Source organism: Stegostoma tigrinum, chromosome 15, assembly GCF_030684315.1.
Source record: "Stegostoma tigrinum isolate sSteTig4 chromosome 15, sSteTig4.hap1, whole genome shotgun sequence".
Lineage (NCBI taxonomy): Eukaryota > Metazoa > Chordata > Chondrichthyes > Orectolobiformes > Stegostomatidae > Stegostoma > Stegostoma tigrinum.
In genome coordinates, this window is record NC_081368.1 from 10898397 (window position 1) to 10925207 (window position 26811).

The 26811-nt window shown below is 41.5% G+C and overlaps 1 protein-coding gene across 2 annotated transcripts in view; it reads left to right on the forward strand.

Annotated features, from left to right (window-relative positions):
- zgc:66433 (uncharacterized protein LOC321250 homolog) overlaps window positions 1–26811 on the forward strand; it is a 176765-nt gene that overhangs the window by 126321 nt on the left and 23633 nt on the right. For both annotated transcript variants that reach the window (XM_048544803.2, XM_048544802.2), the window contains exons 5-6: window positions 18000–18158; window positions 19529–19597. In XM_048544803.2, the coding sequence (XP_048400760.2) occupies window positions 18000–18158; window positions 19529–19597 (228 nt within the window). The remainder of the gene's footprint in view (window positions 1–17999; window positions 18159–19528; window positions 19598–26811) is intronic.

The window sequence follows — 26811 nt, forward strand, 5'->3', positions numbered from 1 at the left end:
GAGCAGAGGGTGTTTTACCCATCAGTGTTCTTTAAGGAAGGAAATCTGCTGCTCTTACCTGGTCTGGCCTGCATGTGACCTATAGCGTTAACAAATACTCTGGTTAATCAGGGATAGACAATAAATCACTGGCCTAGCCAGCAATGCCCACATCCAATAAATTAAACAAAAATTTTATAGTGCTATCTTGAAGACATATCATAGAATTCACCTCAGCATCTAGACTAATATTTATCTTTCAATTAAAATTACTAGAAAAGAATTATCTGGCACATTAATTGCTTATGAGACTGTGCTGTGCAGATATCAGATACAATGTTTTCTACAATAATGGCAAAACTTTGAAAGTGCAGAATTGGCTGTAAAACACTTTTTATATATCCTGAGATTATGAGAAGTGTTTTTAAGGGCATACATTAATTTAAGTTGCAATCTTCAGTTGAAGTAATAACTGATTGCAAAATTTGATTTTCTCATGTAATCAATTGTGTTTTTTTCAATTGTCAGTTTAAAATTCCAGTGAATTTAGAGGTTAAAACTGAAAAATTGAATGCAGGTAACTTATGTTGTTAAATATTATGTTAGGTGACCTCCTGTGATGTTTTACATTTTGACTCAGAGGGCAGACAAGAGTGACATCTGATGTGTGATGGAAAATATAAGTTAGACCAAAGATTTTTAATTTATCACAGATATGTATTTGGACTCTAACTTGGCTCATGGCACCAGAATTACTTCATTTGCTTGGTCAAAATCTTGGAATTCCTTCCCTAAGGCTATTATGAGTCTACCTGCAGCACAGCAACTGCAGCGTTTCAAGAAGGCAGCTCACCACCACCTTCTCAAGGGCAACTAGAGACGGGCGATAAAGGCTGGCCCAGCCAGCGAATGGGGGCACGTCCCATGTCCCACGAGTGAACTTTTTAAATTCATTCATTCGATGTGTGCATCATTGTCTGGATAAGTATTTATTGATCATTCCTAGTTACACAGAGAGCAGTTCAGAGTCAACCACTTAATCAGATTAGATTCCCTACAGTGTGGAAACAGGCCCTTCGGCCCAACAGGTCTATTTTTCTTTGCAAACAGGGTATGGAGTTGGACAATCAGTCATGATCGCACTGATTGGCAGAGCAAGCTCTAAGGGCTGAATGGCCAACTCCTGCTTCAATTCTCTACTATTCCCGCTATTTTTTCTTAATTCTAGAGATACTTTTTTAAGATGAATAAAATAACACTAAAAGAAGTTCAGAGTAGACAGTACATCTTCGTGCATTCTCCATGGACATTCTCCATGTGATTCTATCCTCTTGAAGCATCCCACCCAGACTCATCCCCCTATAAGCCACACTATGGGCAGTTTAGCATGGCCAATCCACCTAGCCTGCACATCTTTGGACTGTGGGAGGAAACCGGAGCACCCGGAGGAAACCCAGGCAGACACGGGGAGAATGTGCAAACTCCACACAGACAGTTACCCAAGTCTGGAATCGAACCCAGGTCCCTGGCACTGTGAAACTGCAGTTCTAACCACTGAGCCATCGTACCGCCCCTAACTGTGAGTCTGGAGTCACGTGTAGACCAGGTCAGTTAAGGATAGCAGATCTCCTTCCCTAAAGGACATTAGTGAACCAGGTGGGATTTTCTGACAATCAGAAATGGCTTCACAGTCATCATTGGACTCGTATTTCCAGATTATTATCAAATTCAAACTCCACCATCTGCCATAGCTGAATTCGAACCCAGGTTTCCATAACATTAACTAGGTTGCTAAGTTAATAGTCTAGCAAATAGTCTAGTCCACCAGTAGGCCATTGCCTACCCATTTGATGTTTGTGAGGAGAGTAAATGAATGAGGCTGCAGCATCTCACACAAAGTGCACCAAATCCACCATAAAACACTCTCAATGTGGTGTCACACATATTCTGAACGTTATCTAGTGACATCCAGCTCACAGCCAGATGAATTTTGACACTTTGTCCCTTGCACAACTGTTTGGTTCTGTTTTTTTTTCAGCAAAAAAACTGCTATTATTATCTTTGGCCCCATTTATAACATACCAAGTATAGGATAGAATCACATGGAGAATGTCCATGGAGAATGCACGAAGATGTACTGTCTACTCTGAACTTCTTTTAGTGTTATTTTATTCATCTTAAAAAAGTATCTCTAGAATTAAGAAAAAATAGCGGGAATAGTAGAGAATTGAAGCAGGAGTTGGCCATTCAGCCCTTAGAGCTTGCTCTGCCAATCAGTGCGATCATGACTGATTGTCCAACTCCATACCCTGTTTGCAAAGAAAAATAGAAATTAGGAGCAGAAGGAGGCCATTCAGCCCCTTGATGCTGCTAGGACAGAGTGAGAGAGCTTTGATTTATCAGAGATACACTGGGACCAGAAACATTCCTGTACCAGGAATAACACAGCCAGGCACACAGAGCAAAGCTCCTTGCACTCTGTCCATGGCCTCAAGCTCAGAATTTAGTTTATTTACTGAATTAAATTTTGCCTCATCATAATATGACAACTATAGGGCGATTGTTAAATAATTAACATTCCAATCCATCCACAAGATCAGTGGGTGTTTGCAGTTTTGACTTTGAAAGCTCATTGGCACCAATTACTATTCCCTATGTTTTCACCAGACTTGTACTTCAGGGTTGACACCACAGTAGCTGAGATTCCAGGCATTTAAAATGACTTGGGAAAATGTGAACTGTTGAGATGTTGAAAGAATTTGAAAAGAAAACATCCCACAAACACTGGAAAGCTGAAATAAAGGCAGAAAATGCAAGAAATACTCACAAGCTTTGCAGTGGATATGGAGGGAGAAGCGGAGTTCACTGAATCAGAATTGTTGCTGTTTAAAAGGAGACTATTTAGCCCAAAGTGTCTGTACAATCTGTCTGCATGAGGATTTTACTTTAAGCCGCATTCTCCTTCTAACCCTGCACATATTTCCTTTACAAACAACAGTCTGACTTTTCAGAGTTTTAACTGAGCCCGCCCTATCACAGCCCAGATATTGCATTCCAGACCCCGACCACTTGCTGTGTGAAAACGTATTTTCTCATTAATCCTACTTGGTTTGCCAATTAGTTTATATATGTAGAAGCAAAATACTGTGGATGCTGGAGATATGAAATAAAAGCAGAAATTGCTGGAGAAACTCATCAGGTCTGGCAGCATCAGTGGAGCGAGAGACAGAGCTAATGTCTCAAGTTTAGAGTATAAGGAGATAGAACATAGAACATAGAACAGTACAGCACAGAACAGGCCCTTCAGCCCACGATGTTGTGCCGACCATTGATCCTCATGTATGCACCCTCAAATTTCTGTGACCATATGCATGTCCAGCAGTCTCTTAAATGTCCCCAATGACCTTGCTTCCACAATTGCTGCTGGCAACGCATTCCATGCTCTCACAACTCTCTGTGTAAAGAACCTGCCTCTGACATCCCCTCTATACTTTCCTCCAACCAGCTTAAAACTATGACCCCTCGTGTTAGCCTTTTCTGCCCTGGGAAATAGTCTCTGGCTATCAACTCTATCTATGCCTCTCATTATCTTGTATACCTCAATCAGGTCCCCTCTCCTCCTCCTTTTCTCCAATGAAAAAAGTCCGAGCTCAGTCAACCTCTCTTCATAAGGTAAGCCTCCAGTCCAGGCAGCATCCTGGTAAACCTCCTCTGAACCCTCTCTAAAGCATCCACATCTTTCCTATAATAGGGCAACCAGAACTGGACGCAGTATTCCAAGTATGGTCTAACCAAAGTTTTATAGAGATCTTGTTAAAACTAAAGAAGGCACTGGTCAGACCACAGCTAGAATATTGTGAATAATTTGGTACCTGTATCTGGGGAAAGATATACTGGCAGTAGGGGCAGTCCAGAGAAAGTTCATGGTTTGCACCTGGGTATGGAGGGATTTTCTTAATGGGAAAGTTTGAGTAGATTTGGACTGTACTCATTAGAGTTGGGAAGCATGAATTGAAACATTTACGATTCTTCGTGGGCTTGACAGGTTAGATGTGGAAAGGTTATTTTCCCTTATGGAAAATTCCTGGAACAGAGTGTGTCATCTCAGAACAAAGGGCCTTTCATTTAGGACAGGCTTGGGGAATAACTTCTTCTCTCAGAGGATACGATAAAGTCATCTTAGTACCAGAACACCTTAGGGCTGCTGTCTCATTAGAGAGAGAGATAACTGATGTTGGTTTAACTGAGGGGCACTACACCTCCAACGAGGGGCAATGTGCAGAAATCAGGATCATCATGGTGAACTTGAAGCTGTAAAGGTTGAGTCTTTAAGTATATTCACTTGAGGATTACCAGATCAGTCATGATCTCATTGAATGGTGGAACAGAAACAATGGGCCAAATGGCCTATTTCTGCTGCTGTGTTACATGGAGTCCTATGACTGTTCTTCAAAACAATCACATTAAATCTTTGACCTTTTGATCTTGATCTTTTCACAATGGGTGGAGCCAGGATCCATCTCCTGACCTCACACATCAACTGCTCAATTTGAGCCACTTTTGAACTGAAATGCTGATGTTGGGCAGGCAAGCTTGCTGTCATTGATGAGGTAGCAACTACGTGGGACGAACATTGGTAGCCAGCAGTCACTCCTTGATGAACAGTTCCTCATTAGGTCAGCAGGGGAACTGCTTGGAGATGTACCTCAGCAAGGATCCTTCAACAGCACCTTTCAAACCCATGACCCAACATTCCCTCGAAGCTGCTCCACTGTATGGCTCTGGGAAGCTCCAAGGAACATGTGAAGGGCCTAGGCCCAAAACGTCAGCTTTTGTGCTCCTAAGATGCTGCTTGGCCTACTGTGTTCATCCAGCTTCACACTTTGTTATCCATGGAGCATCAGTCTGAAGCCTCGTACAATTTAAAGAAAGGCGATGGCCTCATGCTATTATCAATAGACTATTAATCCAGACAGCCAGGTAATGTTCTGGGGACGCATAGCAAATATTGGAATTTGAACTAATAAATGTCTGGAATTAAGAGACAAATGTTGACAGTGAAAGTTTTGTTGATTGATTGTTGTGAAAGCCCATCAGATTCATTCATATCCTTGAAAGAAGGAAATCTGCCTTCCTTACCTGCTGAACTAAATGCAACTCTAGATCCTCAGCAATCAGTTGATTCTCATCTGGGTAATTACAGATGGACAAGAAATACTGGCCTTGCCAGCACTGCCCACATACTGTAACCTTTTTTTCTATCAATGGGCCAATGACTGGCTCAGCTTCTGGAAGCCAGCCTTCTTCGTGGGCTTCAGAGCAAATAAAAATGACAGGGAACATTAGTCCGATCGCCGCCACTTGGAAAGACAAGGGCAGCCAATAGATAAGAACACCACTTTGTGCAGGCTCCCCTTCAAGCTGCACGTTGTCTGCCATTTTGGAGTGCTGTCATTATTGTTGACCCGAAGTGATGATGACCATAAATCCATTGCCTATCGCCAGAAAAAAAACCTTCTGGATCAGTAACGTTCTTTAGGGAAGGAAACTGTTGTCTTTACCTGGTCTTGCCTATATGTGACCCAGACCCACAGCGCTGTGGTTGGCGCTTAACTGTCCTCTGGGCAATTAGGAATACGCAGTAAATGCTGGCTTAGCCAGTGATGCCTTCATCCAGTGAATGAATAAAGGAAAGCCTTGGAAATCCCCATCTGACAGCCCTGTGGGGTGTAACCATTTCAGGGAGGCAGCTCACCAATATCTTCTCAAGGGCATTTAAGGGTGAGCAATAAATGATCAAATGTCCAGTGACAGCCACAGCGCATGAAAGAATTTATGGTAATGTACATCCTCCAGGTCACATTAACTGAGACCTCATGGCTTTCACTGGCAAATGTAAATTTGTACTGTCTGTCCCAAAGCATGCTTAACAGTGTCAACACTTTTCTGCTTCACCAAAATTAACTTTAAAACTACCGTGGCCCATTCACAAGCTCCTAAGGAAGATTAATGGACAGATAACCAAAGCTGAGTGAGCCCCTGATCCCTCGTGCCTGCCCTGGCTTTGAGAATGTTGTGTGTGTCTTTGTGACAAGCTCTTGCATTGAGATTTTCAACCCCACCCTGCACTGTCTTCTGACACTGCCAACATTTGAAAATCCGGCACAACATTCGTTTTCAAGATTCAGAAGAGCCGGTGCCGTCATAATGGGCTGAATGGCCTGTGAATGACAATTCTGCAATTATATATTTCTGTCGACAGATACTGCCAGATCTGCAAATGGACTGAAAGGGAGAAACTATTTCCTCTGCTGGAAGGGAACCCAGAGTAAGGATTCATAACCATAAAATGACTGCTGGACACTTCCGGGGTGAGGAGGGAGGACAGAGTGTTAGGAACCACTTTTTCACAGAAAAGCCAGTGGGAGTCTGGAATAGTCTCCGCAAAAAAAGCTAACTAGGTATGATTTAGGGGCTGAGCTGAATCACCACAAAGCGCACCATAGGAACAGGTTGCGATCGCAAGCACATCCCCCAACTGTGATGAGTTAATTATTTTTGCCGAATGTTATTGGACCAGACAAGAACCGCTCCCCCCCCGCCCCCGAAAAGAAAATAGAGGTAACCCAGACCTGAATTTTGATATTTAGTTAAATGCCAGAATAAGGGGCGGTGTTCCAAATATGATTTGATTGGTCCACCACTAGGCTTTAAACAAACACACTTTACCCCAACAACACAGTTAAAATACATAAAAAAGGAAAAGGGGCACAACTTTACCTCCATTGAAATGCTTAGCAGGATAATTCATGATACAACCTCTAACCATCAACTGTTCCAATATACCCAGTATCCCACAAACACACCCTTTGGCAAAATGCAATTCAGTGAAACCTCTCTGGTTCCCACATGCTGGCTCTCTCTAGTCCGGAAGAAATTTGCTCCTTTCTGATTCTTAAGAGAAAGCCTCCCTAAGACTTCACCTCAGCAGCCAGAAACTCAAGCTCGATTAGTTCAGCAGCCAGCAGAAACCTTCTCAATAACTGAAAGCAAAATTAAAAACTTTCCTGGGTCAATGTGATCCATGACCCAGCCCACTTATGACTCTTCTGTCACATTTAAAAAAACACACTTGGGGATAACTTCAAGCTATTTACCAACTGCCTGTCTGAAGGAAACATTCCAACACCTGTCTGGCAACACCCCTCTGCAAGAAAAACAGGACAGATCATATCTCTCTTAAAGGTACAATACAGTCTCGCTAAAGATATTATGCATTACAAAATGAAGGGTATATAGAATTAAGGTTTCGTCCAATTAATGAAGAACTTGGTTCATCAAATGAAATAAATGTATCTTCTTTCGATCTTGTGGAGCAAAGTATTTCACAAAAGAATAGAATTCAGGCCATCCTTTGCCAGTCTGCCATGTATACACTGAATCTGAAGCCCATCATCAAAGAGGGTTGGGTGCACAATTGACAGAGCTTATCAGGCATTGCCCCAAAGCTTCTTACAGTCTCTGCAATGTAAAATATCACAAACATGTGGCACAAAGTACCACCAAAAATCTTCCACCCACTCTGACAAGAAAGGTACTCAATTCCTCAGAGACAATACACTCCAGCTTACGCATATGCCAGAGATAGCAAGAACTGCAGATGCTGGAGTCAGAGTTGATACAGTGTGGCACTGGAGGAATGCAGCAGGTCAGACACCATCAGAGGAGCAGGCGATTTGACGTTTCAGGCTTAGACCCTTCATCATCTCTGACCTTCTCTGTTCCTCCAGTTCCACACTGTATTGACTCTGACTCCAGCATCTGCAGTTCTTGCAATCTCTGAGTGATTTATAACCCCACTGCAAAGCCTCTTCCAAGGATGCCTACCTTGAAGAAGTTGTCCTCCCTCCAGAAAGACCTCAGTGGATCAACCCTGATAACGGGTCCAGGCACAAAACATTGATTCTCCTTCTCATTTGATGCTGCCTCACCTGCTGTATTCCTCCAGCTCTGCATTGTATCTCTACATATGTAGGAACTTTATTTAGAAGTGTGTTTTGATAAATATTTATCAGCAGTCACAAAATGTCTATGGTATGTACAGTTCTTAGTTTCAGTTCTTCACTCTGACATCACAGTCAGATTTAATCATAGAATCACAGAATCCCTACAGTGTGAAAACAGGTCCTTTGGCCCAACCCACAGTGCATCCCCCCCAGACCCATCCCCCTAATCTACATATCTCTGAACACTGTTGGTAATTTAGCATGGCGAATCCACCTAGCCTGCACATCTTTGGACTGTGGAAGGAAACTCATGCAGACAGGGGCAGAATGTGCAAACTCCACACAGACAGCTGCCCAAGGGTGGAATTGAACCCTGGTCCTGACACTGTGAGGCAGCAGTGCTTATCACTGAGATCGTACACAGCGAACAGTCAGTGGTAAACTGAGGCACAACATTAAACACTGAACAATTGAAGATTATATCCAGCATGGGCCTGGCTCTCATGAGATAATGGGAACTGCAGATGCTGGAGAATTCCAAGATAATAAAATGTGAGGCTGGATGAACACAGCAGGCCAAACAGCATCTCAGGAGCACAAAAGCTGACGTTTCGGGCCTAGACCCTTCATCAGATGAAGATGCTGCTTGGCCTGCTGTGTTCATCCAGCCTCACATTTTATTATCTCTGGCTCTCATGACCCTTCTTTTTCTTAACTTCTCCTGGTTTTTACATTATTGAAGCAAATTTGCTAGGTAAGAACAGATTATCTTTCAATATGTGTTTGTCACACTCATGTTACAATGAGATGACTTCCAACTGAATTAACTCCAATGGCTAAAATCAAGAGAAAATCTTCACCTATAATTTTATACATTGTGTCCTGCCATTTATACCATGGTGACTGTGTGGCTCTAAAGGAATTCAGCTGAATCACTCCCAAATGTACCATAGGACAGATTGAGATCATCTCCTGATGTTTACTCATGAGGCACAACTTGAGTCAGCTTGTATATTATGTTGTTCAGTCTTTATGTACAGATCTCCTTAGGGAGAAAGTGCATTGAAAATTACAGTGGAATGATGCTCCTGTGTTACTCCTGAATTAGTATCTCCAATGTCAGTTGCTCAAATACCCCATGTGGGCTGCAAGATTGTTCCTGTCAACATGGTAGATATCTCAAACTGTGTATGCTGATGGTTGTGACATTCTGATTTTGGAATACTTCCAGCAATAAAGCAACACTGTGAAGAAGTTCTACCAAGTTGCATTTGTATCGATTCTTTAACATAGCCAAACAACCTAAGTTGCTTCACTGCAGTGTTATAACTAAAAGAAATCCAACACTGAGCCACATACGGAGCTATTAGAATAGAAGAGCTGAAGCTTTGTCGAAAAAGTATGTTTCAAGGTTTCGAGAGGGAGAAGAGGGAGCTAGAGGGACAAAGGGTTTTGGAGGGAATTCTGGAGCTCAGGTCACAAACAATCGAAGGCATAATGCCAATGGTAAGGTGATTATAATTTAGGTAAAAGCGAAATATGCAGGCATTGGAAATCAGAAACAAACACAGCAAGTCCTGGAAAACCACAGCAGGCCTAACTGCAGCTGTGAAGAGAGAAATAGAGTTAACAGTTCAAGTTCAATAAGATTTCTTTAGAACTGGCTAAAACTTGTGAAGCTCAACAGGAGAGGTACAGATATCTCAGAGGCACCACATTCACAAACATCCACTCACTCCACCATGAACGCTCAGTAGCAGCAGCACTTCCACCTAGAAGGACAAGGGCAGCTGATACATGGGGACACCAACCCCTGCAGTTCCCCTCCAAACCACTCACCATCCTGACTTGGAAATGTATTGCTGTAGAACTGGAGGAGATTATCAGGATTTAGAGGTGATAAGGGCCAAGCTCTTCCAGTGCAGTTAGAGCACTGGCATCTACTCAACAATGTGGAAAATTTCTCAGGTATGCCCAACACTGGCCAGTTACCACCCTATCAGTCTACCCTCAGCCATCAGTAACGGAAGGTTTTATCAAAAATGCCATCAAACAACACCTGCTCAGCAATAACCTACTCAGTGATGCCCAGTTTGGGTTCCACTAGGGTCTCTCAGCTACTGACCTCAGTGCAGCCTAAGTTGAAACATGGGCAAAAGAGCTGAATTCCAGAGGTGAGGAGAGAGTGACAGCCCTTGATATCAAGGCTCCATTCAACCGAGTGTGACATTAAGGAACAAAACTAGAAACAATTGGTATCAGGGGCCAAAATCTTTGCTGGTTAGAGTCATACATGACACATAGGAAGATGGTTGTGTTTGTTGCAGATCAGTCATCTCAACTCCAGAGTAGGGTCCTAAGCCCTCCATCTTCAGCTGCCTCATCAATGACCTTCCTCTATCATAGGCTCAGAAGCAGGAGTGTTCCCCAATGTTTGTGCAATGTTCATCACCATTCACAACTCCTCCAATACTGATGCCCTCCATGTTCAAATGCAACAAGCCCTGGACGTATCGAGGCATGGACTGAAAAGTCGCAAATAACATTCGCACCACCAATGCCAGGTAATGACTGTCTCCAATAAGAGACAATGTAACCACCGCCCCTTGACACTCAATGGTGTTACTATCACTGAATCCCCCACTATCAACATCCTGGGGGTTACCATTCACCAGAAACTCAACTGGACTCACCACATTAATACAGCGGCTGCAACACTCCGCAAAGCCCGTCCTTCATCTACAAAGCACAAGTCAAGAGTGTGATGGAATAGTCCCCAATTGCCTGGGTAGGTGCAGCTCCAACAACCTCAAGAAGTTTGACACCATCCTGGATGAAGCATCTCATTTGACAGGCACCACATCCACAAACATCCACTCCCTCCACTATGAATGCTCAGTAGCAGTAGTGTGTGCTATCTTCAAGATGCACTGCAGGAGGTCCTCAGACAGCACTTTCCAAACCCACAACAACTTCCATCTAGAAGGACAAGAGCAGCCGATACGTGGGAACAACACCTTTTGCAAGTTGCCATCTGAACCACGCATTGTCCTGACTTGGAAATTTAACGCCGTTTCTTTAGTGTCATTGGGGCAAACTCCTGGAATTCCCTCCCTAAGGGCATTTTGGGTCAACCTACAGCACATGGACTGTAGCAGTTCAAGAAGGCAGCTCACCACCACCGTCTCATGAGTAACCAGGTATGGGCAAGAAATGCTGGCCAAAACAGCAACACCCATATCCCAACAAGTGATTAAAAAAAAAGATTGTTGACATTACAGAGGTGATCTAAAAGAGTAATAGAATGAATGCTAGGCCAGCAGGTCATTGCATTATCAATTAATTTGGAATTAATCTGCTTCCGCCTCAAACAGCATCTAGGGAGAGGGAAGAAATCTGCGTAACTAAGGAATGATGTCTGCCATGGAGACTGAAGAAAATACTTTCACAGTCATCCTGCATCAAACTGGAAGAAAATTCTGCTCATCTAGCATTGAATTTGGAACAAATGATGTGACAAGCCTGGGGCAGTGGAGGGATGGAGTGAAGGCTGGTGATGGTGGGTGTCTTCACTGTACCCGGGGAAATGACATGTTGGACTTTAATTTCAAACCATGCAATTCAAATGGGTCAACCAGTAATGGAGAAGTATAAAAAGATATGGAAACTAAATCATTAGGTTGTGAGGGAATGAATGCAGAGCTTGCAGCCTGCGTGTAATCCACGAGCTGGAGCTTAGAAATTCTGGGGAAGTTTTATGTTGAGATGCTTGCAGTGTAGCATCTCACTAAGTAGGTCTTGAGCTACAACACAAATTGCATTGATTATATAGTGATAAAGGAGAGCTTAATTTCCTGAGTGCCTCAGAAGGTTGCAAAACCCGTCCCTCTATCTCTACTTGGTGAATGTACTCCTTATCACGTTATTGGGAGTGAAAACTTAGATGAGTGTTAGCATTTGGCCTTATGTGCAGGGTCTACGCCACACTGCATAACAGGCAGGTCATGATGTTGGAGACCAAAATCTGGGTTGACATCCAGGGGAATACTTGTGTGTATGAATAGTTTAATGCACCCCATTGCCACTACATTGATTATGAGACCCCATAAAACCCTCCCCACCATACAGAGCTATGCAATTTATCATAAAGATAATTAAATGAGGTATTTATGGTGTCTTGGATCACAGCATGTATCCAAATGGCTCTTTTCAGATTCAGGCTAATATAATTAAGAATGGTTCGACCACAGCAATTAGCTTAAATATGAATATTTATTAAGTAATAATGATGATTATAGTGGTAACAATAAATGACTATTGTGGCAATAATAAATGACTATAGTGATAATAATAATTGATTATAGTGGTAGTAATAAATGACTATAGTGGTAATAATCAATGATAATAGTGGTAATAATAAATGACTGTAATGGTAATAATAACTGGAAGAGAAAAGGGAAAAAAGAGTTTCAGAACCTTTTAGAAGAAGCAACACGTCGCACGCCCTTCTGCCCATCAGAAGCCCCTCATCCAGTGGCTGGTCTGAAGGTTGAGGTTGTTTCTGGCACCATTCACGATTGTGAGCCCAAGTGAAGTCATTCAATTTGGAACGAAACTCTGTCTCTCTTGTACAGTGTGACAAACAGCCAGCACAAAGAAAGCAGATACAGAAGACAAAACACAGCCACAGAAAAACAAGTTGTAGGTGATGTCTTTGGCCTATAAAGGAATGTTAACAAGACTCATCCAAGGTCATGCAGTTTGTCACGTACCATCAACAATTTTAGCCATTCAACTCATCATTTACACTCTATCTTCTCATGCAGCTGACAAAGATCATCATTAATTTTTAGCCCTTCGGCCCATCCAATACATACCACCCCTGATGATATTTGACAGAGCATGTCATAGTTGCAAATATTGACACAAATCAGTTTCAGCCTCACAAGAACGTATCATAAGAGTATGTAACCTACACTAGAAAATTAAAACTATAATGAACATAACTAGGATCAATACTAAGAATACAACAATAGGGTGTATCAACAAATCTTTGGGGACTGACTCTTAAATATATATCCCACCCTGATATATGGTCAAGGCTGTGATGGAACTAGCATGTTGTGCTACCTGATCAAGTGACCAGAATATTATTTGCATTCTTTTTCAGTTAATCTATTTATACAATTTGCTCTAAAAATCAGTGTATTTCAGACTCAGGTTCCTTAATTTGTGATTTTTTTTCCCAGTTCCCTATACACAGATTCCTACACCACCTGAGTCTTAGCTCAGCCCTTCTTTTGCCCTAACTGCCCTAAGACATTAAAATTTCACCTACTGGTTTAGTCATACAAATGAGGTATCTATATATCATCCAATGGACCCTTTTACTCAGCCCACCATTAGAACATAGAACATGGAACAGTACAGGCCCTTCGGCCGACGATGTTGTGCCGAACTTTTACCGTAAACCTAAGGTCTATCTAACCTCCACCGCTACTTTATACTATCATCCATATGCCTATCTAATAGCCACTTCAATGCCCCTAATGAGGCCGACTCCACTACCCTCTCCTGCAATGCATTCCACACCCCTACCACTCTTTGAGTAAAGAAACTATCTTTGACGTCTCCCCGATATCTACCTCCTTTCACTTTAAAACCATGTCCCCTCGTAAAAGCTACCCCCACCCTTGGAAAAAGTCTCTGGCTGTCTACTCTATCTATACCTCTGAGCATTTTGTACGCCTCTGTCAAGTCGCCTCTCATCCTTCGTCATTCTAAAGAAAAACGCCCTAGCTCTCTGAACCTTGCCTCGTAAGACTTTCCAGGCAACATCCCGGTAAATCTCCTCTGCACCTTTTCTAACACTTCCACATCTTTCCTGTAATGAGGTGACCAGAACTGGACACAATACTCCAGATGTGGCCGAACCAGGCTTTTGTATAGAACTCCTCCCAGAGTTCATATTCTTTCATTTCTGTAATATTGTGACATGATAACCAAATCACACTTTTTATTTTGATTGTAATTCTATTTTAACATCCCTTTTACTAATATTGCTCTCACCTGTTTTAAAGTCAGTTCCTGTATGGATTTTGTGTCAATGTCTTCTCAATTAAACTATGTTTTTGTGCTCTTCAAAGCCACACTAATCCTTTTGTCAAATAGGTGCACATGTCTGAGACTTGCTCTTCAGTGCATGTGTTTTACCGTCTCATGTTTGTTACCTCCAAGGTAACATTCACTTTGGCGCTAGACAAAAACTGAAAGAACTGCGGATGCTGTGAATCAGGAACTAAAACAAAGTTGCTGGAAAAGCTCAGTAGGTCTGGCAGCATTTGTGAAGGATGAAACAGTTAACATTTCAAATCTGTTGACCCTTTCCTTCCTCAGTTCCGGGGAAGGGTCACCGGACCCGAAACGTTAACTGCTTTTTTCCTTCATAAATGCTGCCAGACCTGCTGAGCTTTTCCAGCAACTTTGTTTTTGTTCACTTACACACACTTATATCGGTATCCGAAGACCGTGTCGTGCATTCTTGACTCCCGTGTGATTGTATCAAATGATCTATGGGGTTTTACTTAACTCTCCACATATGGTACCAATGTCGCAAGTAATGGCTTAATCACCAAATCAATTCTCTTCAAAGGAAAGGCAAGAGCACAAACATCACCAAGACAAAGCAAAATAAAAACCGAAAGAACTGTTTAGAAGGTTGAGATGAGTGACATCTTTGTCTTGGTACAAAACAGGTCTGGCAGCATCTGTGAAGGAAACGTTTCGGGTCTGGACACCCTTCCGCAGACCCTTCCTCAGTCCTGAGGAAAGGTTACCGGACCCAAAACATTAACTCTGTATTTTCCTTCACAGATGCTGCCAGACCTGCTGTTTTGTACAAAACAAAGCTGTCAGTTTTATATGTTCTCGTCTAAACCTTCTTTTCATGCCTGCAGAATTTTAACCTGAATTGCCCTTCAACTCATAATTCTAATTTTTTTTTGTCTTCTGCCATTTGTCTCCACCCTTAATTATTTCGTCTCATCCAATTTTGCAACTTAACTCTTACCATCCTATCTAATTCCAGAGATCTGTAGAGATTTGTAGCCCATGGAACATAATCTTATAATATTTTAAAACAGATGTCAAATGTTCCTGTTTGATTCAGGCACAACATACTTTGTTTGTTCTTTTTCAAAGATGACCCACTTATTTTTAAAGTCACTTGATGACTCATTCCAGATATCTGATATATCTCTACGTAAATACGTCCACATTCAAAATTCTGTTTACTCCCTTAAATTCACCAACCAATTTTATGTATTGTACCTTTGAGACTGTGTGCATGCACTTTATTATTTCACAGAATCCCTTTAAATTTTCAGGTAACTATCCAATTTAAATGTTTTAGAATGCCAGGGTATGTGATTCTTAATATCGTTTTTGTCATGTTGTGCTTAAGTGTACCCAGGGTCAGTGGTTTCGAGACTCCTGACTCTCACTACAACTAATATTTCCACAGTACTCCCCCAACACAGAAATTCATTATTGATGAAGGGCTTGATGGATTGAAGATACCTCATCCATCACTGTATTATGACATTGAAATGCTGCAAGTAGGTTCAGCCTTCAGTGTCTCCAATTTCTAAAAAAAATGAACAAGCTCCATCCATTCCAGTCAAGCAGAATATGTTAGTTAGTATTAAACTAGTATGTTTTCAATAAGGGGGTGCGGCATTAACTCCTGCACATGGTGACGTCTTTCATCGCTCCTCCTCCTTGAAGGAAGGAAATGGCTCACCCCTTTGTTAAATTTGCCTTTCCAAAACTCCTCGTATGCAGGGAGTTGCAATTTCAACATTCCAATTTCCCTGCCACTTTGGTATTAACAATGAATCAATCTTATCATCCAGAATTAAAGATTCACTCGTGTTAAAACAGTTCACTCTGGCCAGAAAATGAAATTCCAAACATGGTCATTTCTGGAATTAAAATCTACCCAATCCAAACACAACACAGAGCCAATTCTGAAAGGCTAAGCAGCATCAGAGGAGCAGGAAAGCTGACGTTTCGGGTCTGGACCCTACTTCAGAATTTTTTCTGAAGAAGGGTCCGGACCAGAAACCTCAGCTTTCCTGCTCCTCTGATGCTGCTTGGCCTGTTGTGTTCATTCAGCTCCACGCCTTGTTATCTCAGATTCTCCAGCATCAGCAGTTCCTACTATGTCACCACCAACTTTGAAAGGTAAGTTTTTACCAAGCTTTACAAACCAAATTTTTGAATTAACATTTTGCAGATTTATTTTTGCTTTACTGATGATTTCTTAAAGGGATATTACATTAACTGTACATGTCCCACACTGATACAGGAACACACCACTCTTTTGAATCACCGTAAGTTCCCAAAATGCACATTAAAACTTCAAAGTACCCCCAGATCTCCAGCTCCAGGGAACAAAAAGACACAAATTGTACAGGACAACATTTAGCAACCAATAAACAAAGTTGCATTCGAGCCAGACCATAAAGAGTTAACACTTGGACCATAAAGAGTTAGCACTTGCACAGAACAGAAACCTGGCCTCAAATTATCTCTTTTCCTCTAGTTACAACTGTCCCCCTTCTATTGGGTGTCCAAATTGTGCTAACATGTTAGCTATAGTGCCAAATCTGGAGTCTGCCGCATTCCATCCGGAGCATCAGGTTGCCTTTTCCTTCTCTTAAATATTTTCCTGAATCCCATCCCTCGTTGCCAGAAATGCCTTGGATCACAGTATGTATCCAAGTGGTTCTTTTCAGATTCGGGTAAATATAATTGAGAGAAGGCCGGTCTAACAGCAATTTGTTTTATAAGTAACATAATGATTATAGCAGTAATAGTAAGTGGTTATAGTGGTAATAATAAATGGAAGAATAAGGAAAACAAAGCGAGTCGCAAGCCCTCCTGCCCATCAGGGGCCCCTCACCCGATGGCTGGTCTGGAGGCTGAGGTTGTTCCAGGCACCATTCACGATTCCAAGTCGAAGCGAAGTCATGCGACATGGAACAAAACTCTTTCTCTCTTGTGCAGTGTGACAAACAGCTGGCACATTGAAAGCAGATACAGAAGACAAAGCACAGCCACAGAAAAACAAGTTGTTGGTGCCATTTTCGGCCTATAAAGGGATGTTAACAAGACTCATTCAAGGTCATGCAGCTTGTCAACTATCATCAACAATTTTAGCCATTCAGCCCATCCTGTACAATCTATCTGTTCATGCAGATGTCAAATAGCATCATTAACTTTTAGCCCTTCAGGCCATCCTACACACTCGACACGGTTCAGTCCAGTGCTGTGAAGGAGTCCAGAATCATTTGGAAGTACTTTTCATGTAATTTCATTCCTATGTCACCCAAGTCTTTGTGTATTCTGACAACTTTGTACCCCAAATCACTTTGAGAGATCAATGTGCTATAACTGACCTTTCTTGTTAAAGTTCAGTCTGACTCAGAGCTTGCTCCAACAGTACATTAAAGCCACATGGCATAGCTGTAGTTACAGGGACATGAGGGAGAAAAAAAGAGTTAATGAGCTGAGATGGAGAAATGTGGGAAGAGCCTTGTGTGGATCACACACGCAAACACCAGCATGGAGCCTCAAGGCTAAATTGGTTAGCCCCTATATGGTAACTTTGACATAATTCTACATATACATGTCTTTGAAAATCACTAACAAAATTAAAACATCAGCCACATCTCGGTCATTTGATACACTATCTTTGATAACATTGCACCAACATATAACCCTGCTGCTAAAGTGCTATGGTATTCAATCCTTAGGGATTCATTGTCTAATTCTTGTTGACTCAAGAAATCCTGAAATAAATTACTTTGTTGGTATCTGTATGACCAAAGTAGCTTGAGACGCATGGCTCACTCATAGAGATCGAAAGTGTGATAGATTATAAAACTTCAACTTTAGAGATGGACTTCCACTTGATTCATTTCATTGAACAAATTATTGTTTTACCCTCAGCTGCAACTTCAACAGAACATCCATTTGGCTTCTCCGGGTATGCTGATTTCAGCGAAAAAAGCAGATGACGCCGGAACTCTCTCAGAGGATGATGGTTTGCCCAGAAGCCCTCCAGAAATATCATCTCTTCACGCCATTCTCAGGTGCTCCACTCCAAAGGTACAGTAGGTTTGATGTGAAGAGGGAGCTGGAGAGCTGACAAGACTGAGCTTGGCTCAGAATCCAACAGGGCTGCTGGTAACAATAGGGTCTCATTGAAATATTATTTAACAACCTCCCATCTGCCTAACAACTAGCCAATCTGGACAGAGGTCCTTCCATCCTTTACTGTCAGCCTTGTGATATAGGAAAAACAGTGAGCAAAATACGCAATGAGGTGGTTTCTCAAAAAGATACATTTTGCTGAAGCTATTTGTCATCTATGCATCTGGATAATTTTTAAGAATGCCAATTTAATGCAAAAACTAATGGTTATACTGTGTGAGAAGAGAGTGCTGATTGGTTGGCAAGTGGGCTCTGATTGGTTGAGGCATTCCCATGGAGAGTTCACCAGGTAACAATGATTGACAATTATCTTGCCAGGCTTTGTTTAAATTTTATATTAGCTTTTGTGATTTTTAAGTGATTGATCAGGCTATTCCCCGCAGAAATGAAACTAACGTTGCAGAGTCTCCTCTCTTACAGTTTTCCATTCGAATTAGTATCCTTGAAAATTGTCCTCACATGTGCAAGATAAAAAGCTTAAACAAAATGCCTCTTATGTCTGCAATATGCAATTTCTACACTACCGAATAATTTAATGAAGTTATTGCATATCTTCAGAGCCTGGGTGGAATTAGACTGGAAAGAAGCAGTCTCAATAACAAGCCAACAGGACGGTCCCCACTGCCAATTTGGGATGTGAATAGTGTATGTTACTCCATAAGAAAATATGGCAGACAAAACTTGAGGGATATATAGCCTGTTGTTGCTTTTAACATGTACGTCCTTTATTTGTTTATTAATTATCCATTCACTGGATGTGGGCAGTGCAGGCTAGACCATCTTTTATTTCCCATTCATAGTGGTCTTTGAGAAGGTGGTAGAGAGCTGCCTTCTTGAAACCCTGGAAGTCCTTGGGGTGCAGTGACATTGACAGTGCTGTTAAGAAAGGAGTTCTCGGATTTGACCCAGTGACACTGAAGGCGTATTTCCAAATTAGGATAATGTGTGGCTTGGGGAGAAACTTGACGATGTTCCTTTGCCTTTGCTGACAACGTTCTTCAAGATTTAAGTGGTTGTGTATTTTGAAGGTACTATCGAGGGAGGCTTGGTGAGATGCTGCATTTCATCTTGCAGATAGTACACATTGCTGCAGCTGTGTGCTGAAGGCGGAGGAAGGGTATGTTGAATATATGACCGTTAACAAGATGTTACCTTCATCAACTATTTGATGGCTGACAGTTACCAAATCCTGCAGGTATTTGCCAAAGAAAAAAACATGTCTGCTTGTGTCCTTCACTAACGACCTTCCTCATTCTTCCCTGCAGTTTGCAGCCTCTGTGGAGCGACACAGCTCTTTGAGTTTAGGTGGAACAGGAAGTGAAGATGAAGAGCAGGTAAGCATTCTCTTTGGAGCAGGTCCGAATGGAATCATAGAATGGTTAGAACACAGAAGGACATATCAGATCCCATCTCCCTTGCCCTCTCTTATGGCCTGGAAAATTTTCATCCGGTTAGCCATTTCCCATCTGAAAGCTGTGACCAAATCTGCCACCATCACACTGTCAGGTATTGCATTTGAAAATCCAAGCACTCGCTCTGTAAAAAAAATCCGCTTCAGGTTTCTTCTGATTCTTTTGCAAATTATCTTATACTGGTGAACATTGGATTTTGTCATTCAGTGGCAAAGTATATATGATAAGGCAATAATATTGTTAATAAAATTGAATAATTATGACTCTAAGAGTTACTGCAGCTGAGAAGGTAAGACCATAGAATGCAGGAACAGAATTAGACCATTCAGCCCAGCAAGTCTTTTCCATCGTTCAATCACGGCTGATATGTTTCTCAATCCCATTCACCTGCATTTCTACCATAGCCCTTGATCTCCTTATTAATCAAGAACCTTCCTAACTCCATAGACATAATTGCTTGCCTTCATAGCCTTCTGTGGCAATGGGAATTGCTCATCAGTTCACTTCTAAATCCTTTCATTCTGACACTGTACCCTCGGAGCCTGTCTTACTGGTGGTCAGTATTCTGTAGGCTTCAGTGAGATCCCACGCACCACACCCAGCTTTCATCATAGAATCAAGTCATAGGATCCCTACAGTATGGAAACAGGCCATTCAGCTCATTACGTCCACACCGACCTTCCAAAGAGCATCCCACCCAGACCCAGCCTAAGCCCTCCCATCCTATCCCGTTAACCCTGCATTTCTCATGGTCTGCACACCCCATGGTCACCACAGACAATTTTAGCAGGCCAATCCACCTCATCTGCATGCCTTTGGACTGTGAGAATAAACCAGGCCACCCAGAGAAAACCCACACAGACACAGGGAGAACATGCAAACTCCACACAGACAGTCGCCCGAGGGTAGAATCAAACCCAGGTCCCTAGTGCTGTGAAACAGCAGTGCAAACCACTGAGCTACCGTGTCACGCATCCTTCTAAATTCTTTCAAGTACTGACCCAGAGTCCTCAACGACTTCTCACATGACAAGCCCTTCAGCCCCAGAATTGTTCTTGTGAACGTCCTTTGGACCCTCTCCAAAACAAGCTCATCCTTCCTTGGATACAGGACCCAAACCATTCACAATATTCCAAATGCAATCTAACCAGAGCCTTATACAGCCTCAGCAGTACGTCCCTGCCCGTGTACTCTAGCCTTCTTGAAATGAATGTTAACATTGCTTTTGCTTTCCGAATTGCCACTGAACCTGCATGTTAGTCTTAACAGGATTATGACTCCTAAGTCCCTTTGTGCTTCAGATTTCTGAAACCCTTCTCTATTTAGAAATAGCTTACACCTCTACTCTTCCTACCAAAGTGCATAACCTCAACATGCAGTCCTTTGATAAATACTGGCATCACTGCTGTCTGCCTTTCTCTACAGGCACCAGTTTTCCACTTGACCCTGCTTGAGACCATCTGCTCCGGTATTTCTAATCCTTCCATTCTTACGTCTTGACTGGATAATTCCAATGTATCTTCCCCCAGGCAGGACAACTAGATTGCATAATTCCTTGCATTAAACAATATTCCTCTTGTGTTAAGGGAGATAACTAGGTAAAGTTTTATTAATGTGGTTAAAGCTTGGTTTATCATCAAATAAGACATTTTTAATGAGCAATAATGGTACTCCACCTATAACTAACCTGATATAAAATACCGAAAATGACATTTAAAACAACTGCTGCAAAACCTTCACTAGCTTCATGCGAAAACAGATTGGTTTCTCAATAAATTTAATATTTCCCAGTATGTAAGAACATTTAAACTGTACCTACTGAAGTATTTGCCTCTAAAAATATCAATTTTTACTGCATTCAAGACAGCATCAACTCATGACAACTCTCTGCAAGCTCCCTACAGCAAATGTTGCTCTTACACATCTTACAATTGTTACGGTCTTCTATTAATTCTAAGTCTGTTAAAATTATTTACAATGTTCTCTTCCATAACATTGTATCCCTTGCTTTGATCTGTTACCCTTTTGCACTTATGATCTGCCTGTACTGTACCTAGGTACATGTGACAATAATAAATCAAATAAATTTGATTTGAAAAGCTTACTGTGTTGCTGCAGACAGGTGCATAAAGTGAAAAGTCACTGTGAGATTTTTTTATTAGGCTGTCATTGAATATTTTTAAGGCTGAGGTTGATAAAGATTACTGGGGTAAATGGAAATAGAGAATTTGTAACTGAAACAGATCTGCCATTATCTTTTTGAATGATAGAGAAAACTTGAAGGCTGAATGGCTTACTTCTGCTCCTAGTTTACATGTTGGTATGGGAACGGAGTAGAGATCCAGCAGGACTTTCTTTTAAGCCAGTGCTATCACAAAAAAATTGATTGCATTCAACATAATTTGTGTTTGACATTTTATCCTGGTTTTTCTATCCTTAAAAATCAGTGGATAGTAATGTAGTCACTTGGTAATAAATAACGTGAGCATTGTTATGAAAAGAAAATGTGTCCAAGCTTTTCCTCTTGCACTCATCAGGACAGAATTGCAAGAATGCCAAATTTGAAAGGGAGCAGCAAGGTATACTCCATGAGAAAAGGAAATGGATTGGCTGGCAGGTCTGCTCTGATTGATGAAACTGTTGCAATAGGGAATGCACCAGGGAATTATTGCACCCATACTCATAGCTAAGCATGATCCCACTCTCAGTTGACATAAGTACTTGAGCCCTTTCATCAGCAGTCACTGGGTAATTGCAAACATTAGTTGATCTTTCTTCTCTCTAAAGATCGTAAGATTGTCTATGAATTTTGAAGCAAAAAGATCATCAAAGACCAGCAAGATTTTATTTCCAAGCTACTGGATAAGGAGTGGAAACTGTCGTAGAAACATAAATGCTATATTGACAGGTTAAAATATGTTTCAGATGTCATCCAACTTTAAATTAAGTTCTAATGAATAAATTAGTACAATCACACAGTTTAAAGTATCGATTGTGATGGGAGTGATGAGACAAGCCAGGATTTTGCAGCTTGACTGCTACCTTTTGGATTATTAAATATCACCATTTGAGCTTCCTACATTGGATGTCCCTCAGCATTATCAGCTAGCTTTTGAGCGATTGCAGCAAAGTTGTTTCTGGTTCAGAGAGGTACCAGAGCAATATTCCCTAAGAGTGAAGCAAAAGACTCTAGGAAAGTCATATAGGTATGTATGTGCATTGATATCAACCACAGGGAAATCATGTAACTGCTACTCACTGCCATATGTTTGTGGAACATTTTGTAAAGGATTTATGTCCCTATGTATAGTCAATCTGATATTGACAAATCTTTCCTATTACTGACCAAGGTACGTTGTTTAGTTTCAACTTTATTCTGAAGTAAAAGCAGCTAATAAAGAGGCAAACGTCTTGAGTATTACATCCCTCTTGGTGCTGTCAGGGCTTAGGGAATTGCCTGGCTTGACTGTAAGAGATTTTTAATCTCCACATTTCTCCAGTCACCAGAGGTTGAGCAGGTATTTGTTCCTGCTTCCTTCAAGATTATGATAATTTGTTTTGAATCTGGCTTCCAAAGATGCTGACATTGATGAGTCATTATGTGGAAAATGCCGCAATGAGCTTTATTTAGTGGACATTGGATGACATTTAAATGGCAGAACATAAACCAGAGGGATGAGAATTTTCATTTCATGCATCACTAAAAACCCAACTGACTACAGGTTACTTACTCTTCATTTATAGGTCATTTGCTCACATCCTACTCAGCATTCTTGTTTCTAAATCAGAATATTGGGAGGTGAAACCTCATTTCAGGCACTTGAGCATAAATATCTGTGCTGCTGCTCATATGCAGTACTAAGGGAATGCTGTTTTGTCTGTGCTGCTGTCTTTCAAATGAGATATTAAGCCAAGGTCTCACCCCTGTTTTCAGACAGATAGATTGGAATATCCAACAGTATTATTTTTGAGACAATCGGGAGGAGGTGTTGTCTTCACTGTCCAAGTCAACATTTATCCCTCAATCAAAACCAGGACAAGAAACAAATTATTAGGTCTTCTTGTAGTGTGGCCTGTGGGATCTTTCTATGGACAATCTGGCTGTTGTGTTTCCCCTGGATACAGCAGTCTCTACACTTCAAAAGTGCTTTGTTGGCTTTAAAGTGTTATATAACTGCACGTCTTCCCATTATAATTAGTAATTTGTGTAGAATATTTGCCATTTCTGAGATCATATTTACAGAAGGATCATTTTTGTCATTGGCTTGGATTTCCTGCAGTTATTCCATAAAACTCTGGAGAGAAGAGGCTGTTGTATTTGGTCTTGACTCAGAATAGTTTCTGGCTTTCTCAACAACTTGTTGCTCATTTTGATTCAATTTGAGTCTTTCTTGGCAGGAGTGTGTAGCTATCGTATTGTGGATCTCAGCTGGACTTAATGTATAAAATGCTAGCTATTGCCTCTAGAGAGGAACATTCTACTTACATTTTAATGAAATGTTTGATTCAGATTTCATTACTCAATTTGGATTTGTCATTCCCAGATGGTGCCATACTTCAAATTTTACCCTTTGAAATCTGGGGTCAAAGTAGGTCATTGATGGATCTGGTTTCCATGGGGAAAGTGGAACTGACAATGGCCCACACTTAGTAGACCCCAATAATGCCTGAAAATCATTTGGTGCTATCTTGGCTTCAGATGATTATTGAACATCCGGAACACCACTTAAAATGTACACTATACACTTATTTGGAGAATGAAGGGTCTAATCACTGTTAGAAAACCCTCAAGGAAATTGGCTTACCCTGAATCCGGCCTATTTCAATCAGAATTTGTTGGCATGGATCCGGTCAAACCAGTCCGGCTTCCACCAAAATACAAGTAAAACGCCATTAATCTTTCTGTACTTTGTACAGTTTTGGACTCCTCACTATCGGGATGTGCTTACATTGGAGGTAGTCCAGGGAAATTTCACTGGACTAATTTTTGGAGGTGAAGGCTTTGTTTTCTGAGGAAAAGGTGCTGGAAGGATGTTCCTACTCATGGGGCAATGTTGAACCAGAGCAACACAGTTTATAAATAAATGGTCTCCCATTTGCATTGGAGATGAGGAGGATTTCTTCTCATCAGTGGATTGTTTATCTTTGCAATTTCTTTCACACAAGTATAGACTTGACGATTGAATACATTAAAGGCTAAATTTAGCATTTTATTGATCTACAAGGGAATTGTGTTTTCTTTATTTTTCCACAGGATGTGGGTGTCACTGGCAAGGTCAACATTTCCCTAATTGCCTTTGAGAAGGCGGTAGTGAGCCATCTTCTTGAAATATTGCGGTTCATCTGGTGAAGAACTCCCACAGTGCTGCTAGAAAGGCAATTCCAGGACTTTGATCGAGTGACAGTGAAAGAACAGTGATATGGCTTTGAGTCAGATTGGCGTGTGGTTTGGAGGGTGAATTTGTAAGTGGTGATGTTCCCGTACATCTACTCCAAGCCACATGCCATCCTGTCTTGGCCCTATGGGCTGAAATTCAACAATAAAACTGGCTAGAAGTCAATTTCAGGGAGTTTGATGGAGAGTTTCTTTCTGTGAGCTTGGTGAATTATCTCACACAATTGTCTGCAGCTCCTTCTATTAGGTATTGTTATGGACCAGACGAGACTCCCTCAAAATATTTTAAGAAGGTAGCCTAGACTCTTAATTTTTTCTCATTTTAAAGGCAAATGTAGTGTCTATTCCAGATGCAATTTGACTAGCCAAACTACTCAACATGAAGGAAAACACAATTTATTTAAACACTAGAGATAAAATACAACCAAAGAAAGAGCAATTTAGAATAACTAAACTCTCTTGGAAAAGTTAACAGAATAATTGATACAGTATCTATTACTAATTAACTGTTCTAATAAAGTAACATCCCATAAACAACCCCCTTAGCAAAACAAGGAAAATTCAGGCACAGATTCTTACATGCAGTTCTCCAATCTAGAAGGAAACCAACAAGAGAAAATTCAGGGAGAGTAGCAGCCAGGGGACTTTCACTCAAGCTTCCAACTCTTTTGAGACCCCAGTAGCTTCTGATGCTTCTCAGAAATCCTGATCTGTGAGAACTGGCCAAACCCATTCAGTGTACATTTAAAAAAACCCAGGGACTCCCAAACTGTTTACTGAAGCAGTAGTCAGTAGCCAACTTTGAGCCTCTGCCTTACAACCTCTCTTCAAATCAAAACAGCCAGAACAAAATAACTTTTTAAAGTGACAGCATTGTAACAGTATGCATCAGGCCTCAATACTGTAGCTGTTGAGCTATCTTGCAGCAGCAGTGAAAGTGCTCACCTTTGCTGGGATCTTCCAGGATTCACATCTTTTAAATCCCAGCTGTGCACCAGCCAGAAACTGCCACTCACAGTGTTTTGCTGACTAACTTTAAATGAAGTGGTTGAGAGAGAGATGTTGCCCTGCTTTGCCACCAGGGCCCTGGAGATCCTGGTGGATCTGATGGTGGAGAAGATGGCCATCCTTTTCCCTCAAGCCTGCCAGAGGAGATCACAGCGCTAGATCCTGCTAGCCTGGTCTAGTATTGTCACTCAGTTCAATCTGGTACACATAGTTTGGAGGAATGTCAAGCAATACAGGAAGAAGGTTAATGACCTTCTGTGCTCCTCAAGTAATGGTAAGATATGTGCACAGATCTGCACTCCAATGCTTTAGCCCTTGGTGTTTCGCACCAATGTCAAGGTAACAGGGAGACAACTTTTCTCACAAGAGACACAGCGGTGCTATTAAGAACCCAACTAGAGAAGGAACCACATCCAGGACCACCAGCAATCTCCTCTCAGGATGCTTCAGAGATGACTAGCCCCTCCACATCTCCCTGTCCCTGAAATCCTAAACCATGAGGGAGTTCAAGCTGAGGAGGAGTAACCATCCAGGAAACACTCAGTATGCTTGGACCCTCAAATCAATACTGTCCTCCTTGGAGTCACCTGCCCAAAACTCCAAGGTCAACTCGCTGCCTCCACCCACATCCAGAAGACTGCGCCTTGATGTGGTGGAAGAGAAAGGAATCAGAAAACATCCTGGGGGCTCTAGGTGGCACAGATAGAACCTGATTGTAAATGCATCATCACAT